General features: G+C 42.2%; 1 protein-coding gene across 4 annotated transcripts in view; it reads left to right on the top strand.

Moving 5' to 3' along the window:
• MGMT (O-6-methylguanine-DNA methyltransferase) overlaps positions 1-14,944 on the top strand; it is a 158,815-nt gene that overhangs the window by 12,217 nt on the left and 131,654 nt on the right. For all 4 annotated transcript variants that reach the window (XR_006168790.1, XR_006168791.1, XM_042818804.1 and 1 more), the window contains exon 3: positions 8,612-8,751. Coding sequence is in view for 2 of the 4 variants with exons in the window: in XM_042818804.1 (XP_042674738.1) it covers positions 8,612-8,751 (140 nt within the window). In the remaining 2 variants the exon portion in view is untranslated. The remainder of the gene's footprint in view (positions 1-8,611; positions 8,752-14,944) is intronic.

The raw sequence follows: 14,944 nt of genomic DNA, 5'->3' as shown, positions 1-14,944 counted from the left end.
CTTTGAAATTAAGTTGAAGTGATTCTTATAATTGGCAGCAATAATGCATTGTGAAGGTAATATCTTTTATTGTGTTATGCCTAGTTGCATTACCTTTTATTTAGCTGGTCCTGACTTCAGCTCTGTGGTGAGGGTGAGAAGGAACAGATCAAGAATTTTGTGGATGTGGGCGATAAAATTCAAAACTTTACCTCATATTAAAATCATTTGCTAGAGTTTCTCATTTTTGTCTGCTTGCAATTCTGATTAACCTGATGCATGTTTCATTGCATTAAATAAGGAAAGCTCTTGTGTTAGAATAGTTGCCATACATTTACATACACAGCTGAACCCTGTAGCAGTAGTGCACTCGAGTATTTGGGGGGATAAATGCACACGTGTATCAGGTGCTGTCCTTGCTAAATTTTGTACTTCTTTAACGCCTTGAGGTACGACCCTTTGTATCACAAATGCATATCTGCACACATCCTCAGTCAGTACTTTGGTAATTAATAAGTAGAATGTAAAATGTTCATTAATATACTGACTTATTTTTTTGAGTTGCTGAACACTTGTGTGAAATATGGAGAAATGCATGTTGTTTTCCTTTGTGTGAGCTTGTTAAAACTGAAACTAATAACAGCTAGATGCTGATTGTGGGGACTCTAATTTCTAGAGAACACATTCTTCATCTTGATTCTTTATTATGATAACTGTTTCTTTGCCTGTTGGGCAATGCATTCCTTTACTTCTAGTGTTTCACTGCATGTGATTGATGCTAAAACAGTAAATGACTGAACAAAGTGTAACCTTGCCCAGTGCTTCTAATTGAATCTTCTGGCATAAGATTCCCAGTCTAAAAATAAGAGGCTCTTAATCCATCTGCAGGTCACCAGTAGGGTAGGGGTAGGAGTGGTGACATACACCGAGCACAAGGGATGGAAGTGCCAAGCAGCATGGCTTACAGGATGACTGCCAGTGGGGTTCACAGGCACTCCACAATGGCAGGGGGCATAACAGAGATGACTTCTCTTTGCTATTTGTGATATAATTTGCTTAATGCAGAAACCTCTGGCCCCGTCCTGTTTTTTCCATGTTCATGTCAGTCCATTTCTTGCCCAATTCTACTCCAATTCGCTCTTATCTCTAGGCAGCCCACCATTTCAAACAGCATAGCCTTTAAGCTTAAGGCAGGTTGTTTTACTTTTTTTCTTTTTTTCCCTCTTGGCACTGAGATGCTTAGGGATGTCATGACCCCATCTTGAAATCTGGATGGCAGCCCACTGTAACCACCAATGTCTAGAGTTTATTAACACCGTGCCTCCATAGGTTACTCATACGCAGCATGTAACGATTTGACTCATTTTCCAAGTGTTCATCTCAGCTTGCTGCTAAAATGACACAGAATGACAAACCTTCTATGCTGTGTGTACATTTTAAACTCTGTTCTCCCAGCAGTGGCTGCTGCACATTCATAACATTTAAGTTTCCTGCATAAGTAAGAGCCGGGGAAGCTACAAAACATGCTTGTTTACTTGTTAGTGGGAGAGACTCAGGAAAAGGCTTCAGTAGGTGCTTGTAGGAAATAGTACAGCTGAATTCCTGTTTAAACAGTCCATTAAGGTCTTGTGTTTAAGTGTCTGCTGATACTAATGTCTGAAATCAAAGCTTGGCATGCAAACAATGGATGAAGTAGAAAAATGCGGTAACTGAACATTGCCTAGAATACAATAGTAGTAACCCAGCTCCTCTTTGAAAAGAGAAGAATTAATTCTATTACAAATAAAACCATTCTTTAAGTAAAACCACAATGTCAGAGGCGGTCCTGCAAGTAAGATGAAGATGTCTGAGGTAGCCCTGGTAAGCACACTGGGAACTTGCCATCTGACAACCAGGGTAACTCCTGTCTGCCAAAACAAGCGACTGAAGACTCAGCCAAAGAGCCAGAGGCTACTACTGCTTGGAAATCCACTGTTATAGCTTGGCATTTCAGGGTCTTTTGATTGCCATCCAAAGAGGATTAGTAGCATAATACGATGGGACAACAGAAACTTGCGCTTGCTGTCTTTGATTGTTTAATAAAGAATTATGTGTTTGCTCTTGTTGAATACTTTTTAAATGCTTTAGGAAGCAAATGTTGCTCTGTGCACATGAACATATTTCCTTCTGTTTTGTCAGTGGCTTGCATGGAGCAGACTTGCTAATAAGTGAAGATGGGGAGTGATTTTTAGTGCCTGCTTGTATATGGTCAAACCGTGCAGTTTAATTCTGTGCCTCAACATTTTCATTATGTGCCTTTGGAATATAAAGAAATTTATATCACCCTAAACTAACCCTGGATTTTCTTAGGCTGCTATTTCTTTTCCATATGTCCAAGCTTGGTGAATCCTCCTGTTGAGGAATTGCTCTTTATTTGTGTGTGTTACTCCACCAGGCAATGGAAGCAGTGCTGTTAGTCTCCATAGCTCTCCAGCCATCTCGTTGCAGAGCAGGCTTCTGACCAAACACTGCTGGAAGGCTGGAATCTGCTATATCCCAGGAAATGGCCAATTTGGCCATGCTTCCCGTGGCACAAGATGATGTGTGCTTTCTTTAATGCAGGATGTTTCAGTGCAGCTCTTACACAACAGCTTTATCAGAATTGCAGTCCTGTTCATGTGTAGGTGTTAATTTCTTTTGCAGCAAGGACAAAGGCAAATGGACCCAGTATTTATTGTGGCATTGTGCTTACCTGGAAATCTTTGGACTACTTCAGTAGAAGGAGGCAACGGTTAGAGAAGTTCAGATTTTCAAATGTACTAAAAGCAAAAGAATTGCATAAATTCTGCTTCTCATTTGGGTGTTGAAAATACAGATATTTACTACAGATACTAATAAAAGTTGGCTTTTAAACTTGCAATCTGATCACGAGTTCATTGCATGCATCCTGTGTAGTTTTTCTCCTCAGTGCTTAGGATTTTCTTTTCTGTAAAACACTGCATTTAAGTGACATTCTCATTCAAGACTGACTGCATAGGGTTGGAAAATTACTGTCCATGCTGGAGTATATGTGCAGAAAAGCACATTGCCTTTACTATTAATATAACTTTTCCCATATTCTTGACATACAATGGATTATTTCCTTTTAAATAAACAGGCAGAAACCAGTCAAACAAATACAGGAAGTTTTAGACTATGAAGGAGATGTGGGGAGAGCTATAATTGAATGGAAACCTCTTGAGTGGGCCAGCACTGCGTGCCTGTGCCAGATGGGTGCTGTGCTCTGCATTGCTGGTGGCTTCTGCCGCCCGGGGGTGGGGGCAGATGCTTTGTGCAATTAAAACCCTTCTGAAAAGGCCATTACGGATTATGTTTCTAAACTGTAATTTCATGGGGTTGTCTTTGCGACTTTCACAGCACACCTTAACAACTGGATTTTTTTCTCCTCGGTCACTTGTCTCAGCACAGAGTGGCAACAGCAGCTTCCAGAATCTCAGCTGAGGATATGATTGTGCTGGCAGCCACCAGGTGACCTCCTTGTTGAAGGGCAGGCACATCACTTTTATGATGAGGTGTTTGTAACCAGCCCACCTCCTTGTTCTGGTGCCCATATTGCTGGGGAGGTGGTAACGGTGGAGACGAATGCATCCTCAGTTCTCATTTCTGATGATGATCCCTGATTTTTTTTTGCCTTGAGAAACACCACTGATACGATTTAATAAAGATTTTGTTATGAGAGGGATGTAAATGTACTGGATTAGGAAGCGTGACTGTAACAACAGGGCTGAAGTGAAGTCACAAAGTGGCACAGCTCCCAGGTGCCGGTGAAGAATGCCCCTCAAATTTCCATCCAATAGTTCAAGCTTCTGCTGAATCTTAATTCAGAACTTGAATCAATGAAAAGCAGCTTCGAGAACACTACAGTACTGAAAGTAAAGACCCATTTAAGCGTTCAGAACTGCTATTTCTTTCCTGTAATTAGGATGAAGAAGTAACTTTCCTGGCATCTATTGATCATCCACTCAGACTCAACAAATTCTTGGTATTGTTTTGGTAAGGCACTGATACTGTGCCACAGCAATGGAGATGCTTGAGAATTATAGTTTACATTCTAGCCAAGAAAGTTACAATATTGAAGTGATGCTTCCTTAGGATATATTTAAGGAGAATAGGAAGTAAATGAACAGGCTAGCTCATTGCACCTGGAGAGGGATGTGTTAGCATCAGTTGGTGCCAAGAGAAAGTACCTTGGAATTGTTTTTTGGAGAAGAAAATCAATTTTTATAGCTAAAAATACTGACAGTTTGTGCTACTGGTAGGTACAGCACTGCTCAGGATCCTTTTAGACAATTGTGTTGACAGATATCTTTAATGATAGAAGTATGTAGTTATAATCAAGCCTGGTGTAAGAGCAAGATTCCATGAGAAACCTGTTGAGCATCTCTGTAGGTTCTTTGTTTATGAATAACAGTGAGTTTGGCATGGAAAAACTAGGAGGAGAATTTTCATAGGTGCAGGGGTGGCAGTTTGAGGAACAATAGAAGTGGGACTATTTCTTTGTTTGAGAAATGGCAGGTGAAATAAGCAAGTAATTGTAATGCAGCTTCTCTCTTGGTTGTATTTATGTTATCAGGTACTTTGGCTGAACAGTTAACACCTGAGTTAATCAAAGGATTGAGAGTCATGTTTTTGTCTTGGAGGCAGCTGTGAGATCTCACTAGTCAGTGCCTTCCTACTCTTCAATTAATAGAATTACGGTGCATGTGAAGACATGGTACTTTGGGTCTAGCAGTTGAGGAATAGTTCTACCCTGATTATCAGAAATACTGAACAGACAAAAATTGTGAGGGCTTCAAGTTCAGCCATTTGCTATAGCTTGCGTAGCAGAAATGCAAAGTCATGGCCTGAAGCAGTGATTGAGCACCTGGTGGAAGGCAAGGCCAACCCGGGAAGCTCAGGTGCATGCAATGAAGCTGCGAAACCAGAATGGCTGGAGCCAGGATCCACCCCTTCCCAGACCTCATTTAAGGGTTGGCAGTGGAGGTGAGGGGATCTTGTTGGGGATCCCTGTCTGCCTGACATCTTCTACAGGTAAGTTTTTGTTTTTGTTTTTTTTCCTTCTGCGTCCACAGCTGCTGTGTTTGGTCTTATTATCACTTATTGCAGCCTGGGACTTTGCCACTCTGCTGTTACTGCTGTGCTTTCTATTGTGTTATGGTATTACAGCCTGATAGAAATATTCTTTTGAAAGTTATGTGGGTGGTAGCAAGGGAGGGTGGATTCGGTGTTCAGATAGAGGGGAGGTATTCCTGCTGAAGCAGTGGGGGTACCAGTTGGTGATGTTCTGGCTCCTAAAGGGAAGTGCTTCGTTATGGATTTTGTGAACTTTGGTGATCCTCAGCATCACTGTGTGGGTTTTCTCCTCTTTATCCACTCTGCGTTACAGTTAGGAGTTGGATTTTGGATCCCAGACTGTAGGCTAGGATGGAATTCCTTGTCTTCAGGAACAGTTAAATGCAGAAAGTGATTTTGAATTATTTACTGTAATGTGAAAGGCCCTTAATGCAAATTTAAATTAAATCTGCATTTAATCAAACTGAAGGTATGTTTTAGTGCTGAAAACCTTGGCTGCAGCAAGACTGTTACATAGAATTACTGTGGAAGGTGTAAGAGGTGAACATCTTTATATGCAAGTCATCAAGCCAATGCTGGCTGTTAGGTTCGTAGCACCTGGTTTAGGAGATGAAACTCACTGCTGTTTTGAATCCTCAGCATCTGAACCTTAGAAAAGCAATCTGAGTGGTATGTCAGTGTTTCCTCATAGTGCTCAGCATAATTTAGGGGCCTTACCCTTTGGAGGAGCATAGGGCCAATGAGGCACACACTGCTGCACAGTCACGGGAGCACGCCTGGAAAATGAGGCTCCTCCATACAAGACATTAACTCATAAATCATGCTAATGTTCTCACTGATAAATCTTCCACTATGGAAACCTTGTGATGCTCATCTGTTATCAGTGACAAAAAGGACTCAATTCTGTTGGCTAACAGTGGTCCTCCAGTTTTATTCAGAGCATTTAGCAGTTGAATGCAGGAGAATACGAGCTTGTGTAGCACGTCTTTATTTATACAGCTCTGGGGGTCACAGGGAAATATCTCTAAAAGTCCTGTTGTTTTCCTTTGTTTTTTACCTAATAAACTTTAAATGTTGATACTTGGACGCAAATCCATAGGTATTATCATGCAGGTGAAGTTCAGGTGCTGCCACATCAAAATGGCTCAGATGATTTCTTTATGTAAAGAAGCCGAGAAAGACAGAAGGCACTTTTATTAGGGCTTATTACGTTTCTGCTTTAAGTTGCCTATGATTTCTAATTCTCACAGCTTCAGCAGAGCCATGCAGGCAGGGCAAGCTGTGTGTCCAGCTGCCAGCAGTCAACGATGCCCAAGCATTGGGTGACTTCAGCTGGTAGCATCTCAAGTCTGCTTATCTGTATCTGCAAACTTGTGACAAACTTAAATCTTGATTACAATTTCGCCTACAGTGGTGTATCCTTACTTCCTGATTATTTAATTAGTACAAAGGTATTTTTACGTCTGAACAAAGTATGCTGTTCTCTGCTTCTGTACAGTGACCTTCATGTTTGAAGCTCCCAACCCAATTGCATATGTATGTGGATTCCTTGTGCAGGTTTATAAAAATAAAACTTCTAATATTGCTGCCCGGTGCATCTGATAAACAAGGCTGAACATAGTAGTGATTACTCAAGGTTTTCATCTACAAAGCTTACTTCAAGTTGGATTTTACGCAGAGGGTTATTTATAGTGTTCTGTTACGTGCTGCATCCTGTGTTTTGTTATAATGAAAAAGCTGTCCTTGTATAACTAAGTTGTTGTATTCACAGAATACATAGTATGAGGTTCAGTGCATCTAGTTGAGGGCTGTCACACAAATAAAAATGAAGAATGTATGCTGCTGCTTTTCAAATATGTGAGCTAGTATGTTGGTTTTTCTTTTTATTAATATTTCTGCAGTGAGGTGCTGCTCCCCAAAAGTTCATCCATTTCCACTCCTTAAGCAAGGAGATGGAGCAAGGGAGAGCTTGGTTCAAAAGGTGGATTTCTCTGCAACATCAGCAGACATTTTCTCAGTGTAATTGGTGTGAGAGCTGCCAGTCAGTTTTTCCCTGCCTGGGAAAAAATGGAAATGTTGTTTTAAAGTACTTAAAGTAAAAGAAGCAGAACTTGAAAACTTGAACAGGTTCAAAATGTGGAGTAGGAACTGGTAATCTCATCTTTTTTTCTTTTTTTTTTTTTATAAGGCAACTTGGTCATAGGTTGGGCAGACTTCACAGAGCTTTTGCTCAGACTGTACGTTTGTACAGATGATAGTGAAAATAAGCTTGTGCTGTTGTCTCTGGAAGTATGAAGTAAATTGCAGGTTAGCCATATGATCAAAGTGGTGTTAAAACTCAAGAAACCTCGCTGGTCTTCCAGAATGTAAGCAGGCTGTTTGTTTGTCAGGTTAGCTTCTGGTTGCTCTTTGCAGTAGAGGTCCTTTTGGTCTGTTTGCATCGTTCTTACCTTCATAGAAGCTTGGGTTGGAGGAGTATATCCAGTTCCTGCCCTCACCAGGTTGACCAGGAATCCTACAAACAGGAGGGGAATCAACTCTTTGAAAGGGTGGATAACAGCAGCACAAGGGGAGATGGTTTTAACTTGAGGGAGGGAAGACTCGGGTTGGATGTCAGGGGGAAGCTCTTTGCTATGAGAGTGGTGAGGTGCTGAACAGCTGCCCAGAGAGGCTGTGATGCCCCGTCCATCCCTGGAGGTGTTCAAGGCCAGGTTGGATGGGGCTCTGGGCAGCCTGGGCTGCTGTGAAATGTGGAGGTTGGTGGCCCTGCCTGTGGCAGGGGGTTGGAGCTTCATGATCCTTGAGGTCCCTTCCAACCCAACAATTCTGTGATTCTGTGATGTTCCCATTGTGGTGTGATCCTGACATGGTGTTGGGTGACTGCGATGAATGTGTTCTGTCCTTTCTTAGCAATCTTCCAGTTCCAACTGGAGCAGCTCCAGATTCAGAGGGTAAAGCCGCGGTGAATTTAATGTGAATGTTTTTGGTGTGGTCTTGAACAATACTGAAAAATCCGCGATATGGAGTTGGAAACATATCCTATCAGTAACTGTAAAGCCAGCCTGGTAACAACGGGAGTAAAAATTGTTGTTTTTACTAAGGAATGATTTTTTTTCATGTTTTTCCAGCAGACACGTTCTGTTTGTGTTTCAGCAGCTATTTGCATAGCGCTGCTGCTGGGAGCCAGTGGCTGTGCTCTGTTGTCATGATTGTTCTTTTGATACTGGCGTCAGAACACTTCATGTCAGGCATTACTGCTGAACCAGCCACAAAGCTTCCATTGCCTGTGACTTTTATGAAGGTTGCTGCTCTTCTAACTTTTTTTTTCCGGGACTGATTGAGTTAATGGCTTTTTAGGATGGATCATTCTAAGTTAGCTAAAGGTGTAGTCAAAGAAACTTGAAATTCCATGGTTCTTTATCTTTTTCCGAGTTGCTTTTGAAAACTGCACGATGTATCTTGAGATGAATGCTCTTTGGTGAGAACATGCCCAGTGACAGTCATTTGGTTTTATGAACAGGTGACTTCCAAGGAGGGAGCATCACAGTGCCAGGAGAAGCACGTGGTTCTGCTCAGCCCTGTGGGAAAACTGGAGATATCAGGGTGTGAAACAGGAGTACACGAAATTAAACTCCCCAAACTGAGTGTGCTGCCAAATGGGTAAGTTCGTGTTCTATCGATCCTGTGTTTGAGCGAGCAGTAAACAGATTGCCCAGAGGATCTAAGGCAGGCTGTGTGTGCCTTTTTTTTGCACCAGCCACGTTGAAAGTATAGTGCTTTTCCCTGGGAGAGCAAAGCAGCCTCCAGCACTGTCAAGGAATGGCACATCTCAAATGCGTTTCTTTCTCTGTGACTTCAATACAGCTAAGAAACCAAGCTGAGACAAGTGTTCTTTAAATACACTGTGAAGGTAACTCCTTCTCCCTAATTTTGGACACGTGTGTGAACGTGTCACTGAGGAGTAACACTGCTGTGTCTGCTTTGTAGACCTGTATCTAGATGTGTGTGCTCGGACAGGCAGAACTAAGGTTGAGTGATTAGTCATGGAAGCTGCTAAAGAGAGCTCTGGTTTGTCATGTTTATAATGTCTCCTGAAGTTCTCACAACAAAGGTATCTATGTTAGGAGAGGTAATGCCACAAATGCAAGACTGGAGGAGGTGTTGGTACCTTATTTTTTTTTTTTTTGGTTTTATGGTTGAGTAGACGTGCTTTTCAGTCTGGTAAAATATTGTGCTGTTTGGACTCTCCTTGTCTGTGTTTTTTTTCCTTGTTCATGAGGAAAAGCTGACTTTTTAGAAGGACTACAGAGGTCTTTCTTAGGGATGTTCCTTTTCTGGTGTGGTTTTGCTATGCCAGATCACATATGTTGCAGATACCAAAGTTCTTTGCCAAATCCTCTGCCAAAACTGAACTTAGTAGTACAGCTTGCTGAGGTTTGTTTCTTCAGCTGTTTTCTGGTGATGAAGCTGCAATGTTTGCCATGGTGTTTTTGGTAATGAGCTGCGGCCTTTGCAGTGTGGTTTTTTTCTGGTAGGACTCAAACAGGTTTTATTTCCTACTCTCCATGTTGTCCTCCCTGCTCTGCTTTTCACTTGATAACTTTTCCTTTGATTTGTAGCATTTCCTCTTTTTCTGTTTTTCTATTTTATTACCCTTGTAGCTCTTTAAGTGTGCATAGCATTAATCACAAATACAAAGCATAATGTGAATTCTGGCTGAAATATGTTTTTTCCTCTAATTCTAAAACCCTCAAGCCTCTGGATTTGACAGTTTTGCCAACTCCAGTGATATGGAAATCAGTACTTGAGTTTCCTTCATATGCTGATTGCAGTATTGGATTTCTGCTGATGAGGAATGGGAGTAAAATGGTATTTAGGACAGAGTTGAAGCTCGCCTTTGCTACAGGACAGCTTCTGGCTGAAGAACATCTAAAGCAAGTGACGGCTCTTCACCTTTGAGAAGAGAACATGTCAGAGAGAGGATGGCAGGATAGCAGGAGGAAGCTCTATGTGCTCAAACATGGTGAATGTAAGAAATGTGGTTTTACACGTTGGTAGAAATAAAGGAAATTGCATTAAAACAAAAGCAGTCATGAGATTACAGGTATTAAGAGAAATAGGCTTCAAGTGAACTGCTGCAGTATTGGATGAACATAATTCAAGGCCATTGATTGGTGAAGGCCACAAAGGTGACTGGGGAGGAGGTGCTGTGCTGGGTGAGTGTGTGGTTCTGCTGGGTGAGAAGAGCAAAGGTCTCTTGTCATGGCTCTTACCTTTAATGCTGAGGCTTTTAACGTTTCACATAATGGCTCGCCGTCCCTTTTTCTGCACAATGTTTTTGGGGATGGTATGATGTTATTAGAGCTGGGGGGAAGGCTGAGCAGAGGAATTGGACTTTCAGTCACACAGACTTTTTTTCCAGGAAAATATGTGTGTGTATGCTCAGAACACACACTGCTTCCTTTACTCATTCCTGCACAAATGAAAGATGCTCCTGTGTCACAGCTGTCCCTAAGCAAGCCTAGCTGTATAGCAAGGCTGTCTTGTGCAAGGTGAGCTTCTGCTTTCCTTGTTGATAGGGTTTGTTGCTTGCTGATGTCGTACAGCTGGGTTGGCTGGGGAAGGATCTGCTGATTTTGCTCTTTGGGCAGCAGTCAGAGGATGTCAGTTCTTTTCCTAATTCTCTGTGTTTCTGTCTGGTGGTGATACAGCCAGCCATGGTTGGCTGCTGTAGTTTTCTGTCCTCCTGGAAGTGATGAGGCTCTAGTAGCATCTCAATAGCACTTAAACCTATCAGGTTGTGGGATTCGTGTGTGACAGTTATATTGCAGAGGGAGTATTACCAAAGAGTGATCCAGTAGTTAACAGCAAGCAGAATATCCTTACTATTACTACAGGAACTTAAATCTGAAACGTGGATGGGAGGTGGGACTTCCTTTTGTCTTAACCAGCAATGAAGTTCTAAACATTTTAAAGCCCTCAGTAAATGTTTGTGCTGAAGTATAACATTTAATCTCTTCTACTCATCGCTAGTGAATAGCTATTAAATCTGGCCTCATTATTTTTGACAGAATAAAATAAAAAGAAAACAGCGCCCAGTGTTTCTGCTAACTGGCTAATAAACACTATGGTAAGAAGATTGGGTAGGGGAAAAAAAAACCATAAGAAACATAAAAATTGATTTTAATGGACCCCTGTCAAAGAGAACCATAATGAGCGTGAGTTTGGTAATAAATACTGGTATTCAGCACCACGGTTCCCCAGACTTCTCGTGTAGAATTGCATGTAACAATCAATATAGATTTTGGAGTTTTTTAACAACAGAAAATAAGCAAACCTTTGAAATGTATAAATACTTCAGAGTTGCAGTCTCAGACAGCCCTGATGGTTATGGGGAAATGGGATAGCAGTGCTAAATGGCATCATCACAGTGTGGGGATCTCGCTCTGTTTTACAGCTTGTAAAATGCTATGCAATTAATCACCTGAGATTACAACCTGTTCTGTGATGGCTCTCCTTAAAACTTAAGAACACAGACTATAATGTAGGCTAAAAGGAGAAGCAACAAAGTAAAAATTCAGTTTTCGGTGCACTTGAAAGAAATTGATCTATTAATGAGATGAATCTAATTGTAATAACCTGAGGTTATTCTGCTCCTCGTGAAACTGGCTAGCTTTAAAAGTCAGCACACGTAACAGCACAGTGAGCTCTGTTTGGGGAGAATGGGCTTTTAGTTGAGCTTTACATACAGAGAAAAGGGGAAAAAAATCTTATTTCTTACAAAAAAAGAAAAAAAATCAGCTAAATACTACTGTGAGAATTCTGATTTGCCCAGATTAAACATTTAGATATCTTGTATATATGCTTTTAATACTGTATCAGCCATTGTATTGTTTTCCTCTCGGTGTACACAAACATTACCTTCTCTAGCAAAAGTGATGCTCAGTGCTCGCTGCCTGAAACACTGTTTCTGTCTGGCCCATCAGAAACCTTGCTGTTTTACTCCTCTCTTACTGTACTCTGAGTGCCTTCTGCAGTTCAGGACTGGTTTCCTTTGCTCCCCCATCTCTCCTGCGTTGTTCCCAACCTAGGATGGCTGTCCTGCAGTCTCTGACTGCTGGGCTGGAGGGGAATGTTGTCAGCTCTGTGCTCAGGGTATCCCACACATGACGGCTGTTAGCAGTAACAAAGTGTGCTGGTATTTCCCTGTGCTAAATATATGCAGCAGAACAGACTCTGGGAAGATGGGGATGTTGACTTAGCCATTATGAAGCTAAACATGGAACAGTTCTCACCTGTGTTGCACTAGTAGTAATTCTTTCAGGAGTTCCCATCTTCTAGGTTGCTTGGCTCCCTGCTGCTGACCACACAGCACATGGCACTGCAAGGAGCTGCTTTGTGCACACATTTCTTGGAGCTGAGGTTGGGCAGGTTAGCTCACATTGGCGTGGCTTTGATGATGGTCCAAGCGTGCATTTCCCAGTGTTGCACGCATACCCTGAGCTTAATGCTATCTTCAGAATAGAGATTTTTTTGGGGAAGTGTTGTGCTCCAGTCTGCCCTCCGTGCTTCTTGCAGGTTATTTGCCATTTATTTCTAGATAGTGTTTCATTTCCTTGCACTGTACCGACAGTGATGAGAGAAGGAGAGGAAGAAGGAGCCCGTTTGGCTGCGCTTGTGTTATTAATCTGCCTGAACCTTTCAGGGGTGAATCTGCAGTTCAGGAAGTTAGCCTGTGTTTCTGTCTCTCTGCCATACTAACACTATCAGAAACTCTCCAGATTCTGTCTAAACAGGTTTCCAACCATTACAGATTCAAAGAAAATCTCAAGTGTGTCGAATGCAGCTAATGCAGCGGTGTATGGGAGTCTGATAAGAGCCTAGAACAATAACTTGGAGAGGTGTGAACCACTCTGCTCATCTCCGAGGTATTTAATCATAGCCAGTGATGATGGCTTAAATGTCAACTTTGCTAACTGTTTCATTCCTCATACTGTAAAATTTACTGTGAGTGATATCTCACTTTGATGCTGTAAGTGGGAGGTGTTTGGGAGAGTGCCTCTCCAGTTTTTCCAGCAAGCAAAGCTAAGAACCAAAGCTAAGAAACTTACTGGAGCTCTCTGAGTTGTGCTCAAATCCAGCTGAAGGAGGTGGGTCTGCAACTGCACACACAGCTGTTCTGAATAGATTGCTGTTGTACTATGGGCACCTGGAGCTAAGTGATTTAACTGACCAGACGGTTACTGACATTAATGTGGAGGAGTTGTTATTCCCTGTTCTGCTCTTCCTTAAAATTGTTGTGTGGTGATGGAGGTTTTGTAATTGTAGTGAGATGAAGTTTGAGGTGAAGTAAACAATTGGGAGATAAGGGAAAAGGGAGTAATTAATGGTTTTATCAGAATTTCTCAATGTAAAGCGAGGGCAAAAAGGTCTGTTGTACCCTTTGTAACTTAAGGCAGTGGTTGCATCAGCTCAATACCCTCCAGGTCATTTCTTCAGGAAAAAAAAATTGTGTACCTGGACTAAACCACTGAGATCCTTTTACTCTACTGATGGTTGTGTTTGCAGCCATTATTCTTGTTCACATAGAGCTGTTTTGCTCATTAGATCAGAAGGCTGAGACCACTGCCCGCGTGGATTCATCCTGTGGTTCTTAAACCTTGTGAGTAATAACATTAGGAAAGAATAGAAATGAACAACCTCAACATCACTCCAATTCCTGGAAAATCATAATTATTTTCGGTTGGCTTTCTCAACAGCAAGCACTGTTGTGGTGCTTGTCCTCTGTAAGGTCGTAGTCCTGCTCCCATAGGGCAGATGTTAGAGCACTGACTGTGGATGCGTCCAGCTGCATCGCTTTCCTGCCAGCTAAATCAGAGCACTTACCATTGTAAATACCATAATCATCCAAGCTGACGGCATTTATCAATGATCAAAGTATGCTTTGCATGGCACTTTCCTTTTTTATAGTTTAATGTATTTAATTACTGTTTACAGTGACTGGAAAATGGTTCATTAGATGGATCTTTTGTAGGCGTTAATATAAACAGATTAGGCTTGAGATACAGCCTGCATTCGATGAGAGCCTGAATGTAGGAAGTCCTTTGGTTGGGCTGAGTGGGAGGCTTGGACTGCTCCGCATGTTCTGCTGCTGTGGTGCTTTGTTCTTAGGAGCTTCAGAGTGCTGCTTGGTGACTGGACAGAGCACTGACCTTCTGGAGTGGGCCTTGCTGCTTGTCTTTCCAGTGGACCATTCTGAGCTGATTTTTGTGTGGTGTTACTGAAAGGCCAAGGGTCTGACAGTCCTCCAGCCATGCCTCTTTCTGATGGGACCCATGTTATTTCTCTTACATCTGCTTTTCTCATGTCTTCTCCCAGAAAGTCACCTACTTCCTCGCTGGTGGGAGCATTGATGAACGCAGATGAAGTTGTTTAGGAAGCTTTTTTCCTTCAAACCAATTTGTATGAGCTGCTGGGAAGCCTGCAGCAGCCACAGATGAGCAACAGCTAAGCTTGTAGCTAGCAGAGCAGTGTTTGGTTTGTGCCAGAGGGCTTCCAAGTAAATGCAGGCAGGTCAGCATGCAGGTGCCCAAAGCACAGCTGCAGCCTCTGTGTGTTGTAGTGCTGGCACATTAGTCGTAAAGCTGGTGGAAACAGGGCTGTTTTCAGAATAACTGAGTACAGGTGTAGCTGTAAGGCCTCCAGGATTCCTGTGTGTATTTTGTCACTCTTGAGTACTGTAGTTCGCAAAGCCAAACCAGTGCAGTCCAACATGGTAGGTGAGATCAAGGTTTTTGAGTGCTTTGTTCCCTTGGGAGTGAAGAGAATGCCCAGTGTGTGTCAGCACAGCAGT

This window comes from Centrocercus urophasianus, unplaced genomic scaffold, assembly GCF_019232065.1.
Source record: "Centrocercus urophasianus isolate 14NV4802_14NV808 unplaced genomic scaffold, USGS_Curo_1.0 seq_17, whole genome shotgun sequence".
Taxonomy (NCBI): Eukaryota; Metazoa; Chordata; class Aves; order Galliformes; family Phasianidae; genus Centrocercus; species Centrocercus urophasianus.
Note: the sequence above shows the minus strand (reverse complement) of the source record. Positions and strands in the feature narration are given on the sequence as shown.